The sequence below is a fragment of the Gobius niger genome (genome assembly GCF_951799975.1).
Source record: "Gobius niger genome assembly, chromosome: 11".
NCBI classification, from domain to species: Eukaryota; Metazoa; Chordata; class Actinopteri; order Gobiiformes; family Gobiidae; genus Gobius; species Gobius niger.
The window spans coordinates 34,873,030-34,878,287 of NC_136862.1; the positions used below are offsets into that span (position 1 = coordinate 34,873,030).

The 5,258-nt window shown below is 47.3% G+C and overlaps 1 protein-coding gene across 1 annotated transcript; it reads left to right on the top strand.

Moving 5' to 3' along the window:
• Positions 1 to 334: 334 nt before the first annotated feature.
• LOC306970713 (olfactory receptor 56A4-like) lies at positions 335 to 3,382 on the top strand (the record flags this gene model as incomplete). Its single annotated transcript, XM_079566740.1, is given in 4 exon segments — positions 335 to 491; positions 1,797 to 2,098; positions 2,102 to 2,376; positions 3,238 to 3,382. Coding segments are annotated over 4 exon segments (879 nt in total).
• Positions 3,383 to 5,258: the final 1,876 nt, after the last annotated feature.

The window sequence follows — 5,258 nt, forward strand, 5'->3', positions numbered from 1 at the left end:
CTCATCATGCTTTCGCAGCAGGCTCCTAATGTTCAAATGCGCTCCAAAAATACCTTTAGGTTTACTTTTGCTGTCCCATAAAATGTTCACATGATTCACTGTGGGAAAAAACTGGTGAGTTTCATGTTTACTCACTGTTTTTGAAGTATTAGGCATCTGTCCTTCATTCCGATATGGATGACAATAATTTCCCAAATCCTCCTGCACCTGTATTTCCGTGACGCTTGACATTTGTCCACTGTCAAGGCTCGATAACATTGCCATTGGAACAGGGCACGCGCGCAGTATGTTCTCCGGCTCCTGCGATGAAATTTTCCTCTCCTCCTTCGTTGGAATGTTCCCTATCATCAGCGCTGGTCCTCCTGCGCGCTCCTCATTATGCTCCGGGGCACAGCTTCCCCCTGGCACCACCGTATCCATCCGGGAGAGGAGCACATCCGAGACGCGGAAAGACGGCGTACCCAGCCGGGCGGTGTCTTTCACCTGCGTCGGTGTGGACCGAGTTGCAGTGCGGGCCGATGGACTTGGCAGCCGCAAGATGTCGCGGTGCGCAACAGGGCCTGGATTGAGGTTAATGTCACCGGCTAACAACATTAGCAGACATAGCACATTTGTAGTTTTAGTCAAATCGGCTAGGATCTTTTTCTTTCGAGTATAGGGTTTGTCTGATTTAGTGATTTGATCGGGTCTTGCAGCCCCTCTGTCTAAGATTGCAATGAAGATGATAAGTTGACCGTGTCCATATCCAAACGTGTTTGTACTTTGGAGGTACTGGGATCCTTCAAACGACTCTTCTGCTAAAATGTTCGCTTTGATGTACATGTGCACTATCGGAAGCAACAATACTCCTCCACAAAGCCCAATTAAAACAAAAACGTTTAGCAGCTTTGATTGATGATGAGAGAAGTGGCGCTTCCCATTGCTTAGGAGAGCGATGTTGCGTCCTGCGCTCCATTGTGCTTTTGGTAGGCATGGCTGGCTTTTCTTCAACATGTTTAGGAAGAGTAGGCACAACTAATATTGTACAAATCAGCACGAGCAACACGGAGCCCAACAAACCGTATTGCCATACATTATTTTGATACCAACTTCTTCAGTCTGCCAAACCTCTGTCTCCTCTGTCTCTCGCTGCCCCTCTGCCAGAGCGGTTGTCAGCAAGTGAAGTGATCTATCCTTAGAGTCAGTCTTGTCACAGCATGTGCCTGTACTCTACAGATGTTGCTGGTTTTGGGCTTTATGCAGATTGTATTCCAGCATGGCAACAGCAATGGAAGCCAAATGAGTGCTATGACTGCATTTTTATTTGATTTGACCCTCAGAAGTGAATTTGAGGGTTATTTTTTTAACATAAGCATGCACTCTGTACTGTTCTATCAAATAAAGCCTTCAGGCAAAAAATTATAATCATAATAATTGTGATATTGTGGACTCAACATCTGTAGAGTACAGGCAGGGACATACTGTGACTGCCACCACTCAGAAGGAGATGAATAAAACACCAAATTAGGCCAAGGAGCAGTTTGTCACTCAATAGCGTCCATGGGAAACATTTGTGAAACTCGTGCTGCTAAATAAATAGCCCAAAATTGTGCAACAAAAGTGGACCAACTGAACGTGTACTGTTACAGCCCTTCGAAAAAGTCTTTTTCGATTGTCTATTTGCAAAAATTAAACGTGACTTTGACTGTAGTACACTTTTCCTTCTGAAGGGCCTGTTCTAAAACCTGTTGTCCTGTTAATCCTCAGCAGTGGATGGCCAACAGCTCTGACGGCTCGGTGCTGCTGATGAACAGCAGGTCGTTGGCAGAGACGCCTCATCCCTCGCCTCCTCGCCGACCTGCTGCGTGCTCCATCTCTCCGCACCATCCACCTCTACAGCTGTGTCATCCAAGCGTTCCTCACCCAACTCACCAATACCACAGGACACACCATCCTAATGATCATGGCCTTCGACCGGTATGTGGCCATCTGCAAGCCGCTGCAGTACTCTGCGATCATGACCGGCAGAACCGTGGTGAGGCTGGTGGTCTGGGCGTGGGGCGTGGCCTTTATATTTGTGGCAGTTTTGTTCGGGCTGACGTTACGGTTGACGCGCTGCTGAACCCTGGTCTCTGGACTTTACTGCAGCAACTTGGGGCTGTTTAAACTCTCCTGTGAAAGCACATACATCAATAACATCTATGGACTGTTTTTCACCGTAGTTCTGTTCTCCAGCTCAATGGGGAGCATGGTTCTGACGTATTCCAAGATAATGGTGATTTGTCTGAGGAGTAAGAACGCCTCTCTGAACAGCAGAGCTCTGCAGACCTGCTCCACACACCTGCTGTCCTACCTGGTTTACCTCTTTGATGGGTTGCTGATCATCGCGTTCCACAGGTTTCCAAAACTTAGGCTCAATCCGAAACCATCAAATTGTAGCCTCTAAGCGCTAACACTAGCAACTAACTCCTTAACCTTTCATGGGGTCAACTGTTAGACCTCTATGCAGTTAGGGAACTAGACCTTCGGCAGCATTTTGAACAATCCGTCCGTCCTTTAACAGGGGAAAGGGAAGTGACATCACCAACAGCTGCTTTTCTTCTTCTTTAAAGTTATTGGTGGAGTGCAGGCCAAACAAAAGTGCATGTCGCCCCCTAGTGTCCAACAACAACATAGTGTCCAAACAAAGACATTTAAGGAGAAAAATAAATCCAAATGATCCAAACATTTCCCTTTAGTGTTATTTTATTTCAACAGCTGTTTCATAAAACTACATTTTGCAAATGATCCATGTGGCTTAAGTTTCTACTAAATGAAAACAAAAGCATTTAATCTGTTTCCTGAGTTTACTCTTTAACACTGACATGTGACTGAGCTGTGGGGACGACAACATGGATTTATCACTTTTATAAAGTTTGGCTTGTGCAGAATCTTAATTTTTAATTATTATTATTTTTATTATTAAATGTGCTCCTGTCAATCAACAGTGGTTGCGCATGAATCACTTGAGGGTGGGGGCGAGGGGGGTGGGGGGGATTTGGCGCAGTGGCTTGTGGGATGGCACATAGCTCCTAATCACTGGTTAGTTAGCATCAGAGGTCCCTATGCTAAAGTGGCTATGATAGTTAACATCAAGGCTCCTTTTCCTAACTACTTCCTAACTGACTTACCAATTCGGAGGCAACTTGCCATGGCGGACGCTGACGCACATCCGGTTTGGCGTAAGAGCTCTTAGCAATCTGCCCGTTTCGGAAGCAGCCTTACTCAGGAGCGCAAGTTCATCACCATCATGTATCACCTGCTGCCGAGCGGCGCCAACCCGCTCATCTACGGCCTGCAGTCCACCGAGATACGCAGGAGCCTCAGCCTGTTCTTCAGACCAAAGCTCTCCAACAGCACATGAAGTGCAGATGATCACAAGTGGGAAGTTCTATGGAAGTACAAGAATAAAATTTAAACTTTTACTTTCCTGAAACAAAATCATGATTATTACCATACTGTTAATTGTGTGCTCCATGTGCCACCTTTATGAAAACCAACAAAAACACACCGGCATTTTGGGGGTCTGTAAACAAACATTTCTCAAACTAAGTAGGAAAGATCTCAAAACGCCATTTACGTGGCGCCTTTGTCACAACATCTCATGGATCTATGATGGTTTTACTCCACTCCTCTTTGCTCCACTGTAGTCCACAAGCCACAGGTGACAAGTAGAAAAACACGAGTCAGTCTGTGTTTTTGGACTGACAGTAAAAGTCACTGACAGGATTTTCTGCTTTAGTTCTGTTACGTCTGAAGAATAAACTCTCCTCCTTGTCTCTTCTGTTGATCCCAAATCCTTGAATCAGTTTCATTTTCATTGTTTACATTCCACAAAAACTGCACATGTGCCCTCTACATCTTGTTCTATTATCTGTGGTGGCGTCACAGCGCCTCACACAGGCCTGGAAGATGAATTGCGCCATTTTCACACACCTGAGTTGACCCATGGGGACGCACACATTTACAGAACTGCTTCAGGCTCACAAAGTTTCTGAAAATATAAGTGTTTTGTCTTGGTGTTGTTATAGCCTAACTTACCAAAACGTTTTCCCAAAGGCGACACGGTTCCTCCAACTCTGCCATAGTTGGAGTTGCTATGGCGCCGGCCCTAACTGGCAGCTAGTTACGTTGGCTCTGTTACCTCTCTTACACTTTTTGCTTTTATCTTTATTTATAGACGTGTTTTTTAAAATTTTCATCAAGTAGACTAGACATTGTGCATTTGTGCACAGGGGAAGCTGTTTTTTTGTTGCACTTTCCCTTTTATTTGTGATGTCTTCGGCATTTTTGGGATCTGCGTCTCCTTTTTGTTGTTCTCGTTGCCACGGTGACACACACGGTCCTCTTGTTTATTCACGGGAGCAGCTTCTTGGACTCAAGGACTCACCTCTCATGCATGTGGAGTGGCCGGTAATCCCCACCGAGATACGCAGAAAACGCAGAGGCTGCAGAGGTGGACACAAGAGGAGAAGATGGCTGCCCTCAGTCATCCTGGGTAATGTGCGCTCCATCGCGAACAAGACCGAGGAGCTGGCCGCACTGACCCGCCATCAGAGGGCTTATCGGGAGTGCGGACTGATGTGCTTTACGGAGACGTGGCTGAACGGGAATATACCGGACTCTGTGGTTTCCCTGGACGGATTTAAACTGGCGCGCGCAGACCGGTGTGTGGAGGGGAGCGGGAAGAAGAAAGGCGGGGCAGTAGCTGTGTTTGTGAATGAGAGATGGTGCCACCCCGGACATGCGCACGTGAAAGAACAGATATACACCCGGGACCTGGAGATGATCGTCGTCAGCATGAGGCCTAGGTATCTACCGAGGGAGTTTTCACACATGGTCGTGTTGTGCTTGTATATCCCTCCCTCGGCTGACGCCGCCGCAGCCTGTGAGCGCATCCACAGTACCGTGACCCAGACCCAGATGCGTCGTCCCCGCGCCCTGCTGCTCATCACCGGTGACTTTAATCACGCCTCTCTTTCCGCCACTATCCCCACACTCACGCAGTATGTTAAGTGCCACACAAGGAACAATAAGACCCTGGACCTTCTGTATGCTAACGGTGCGGCCGCACCCAAGGTGCGAAGGGAGCCAGCACAGAAGAGGTCTGTGAAAGTGTGGAGTGAAGAGGCTGAAGAGAGACTTAGGGACTGTTTCCAGACCACAGTCTGGAACATGATCTGCAGCTCTCATGGAGATGACATCGACGGCCTGACCCACTGCATCACAGACTACATCAA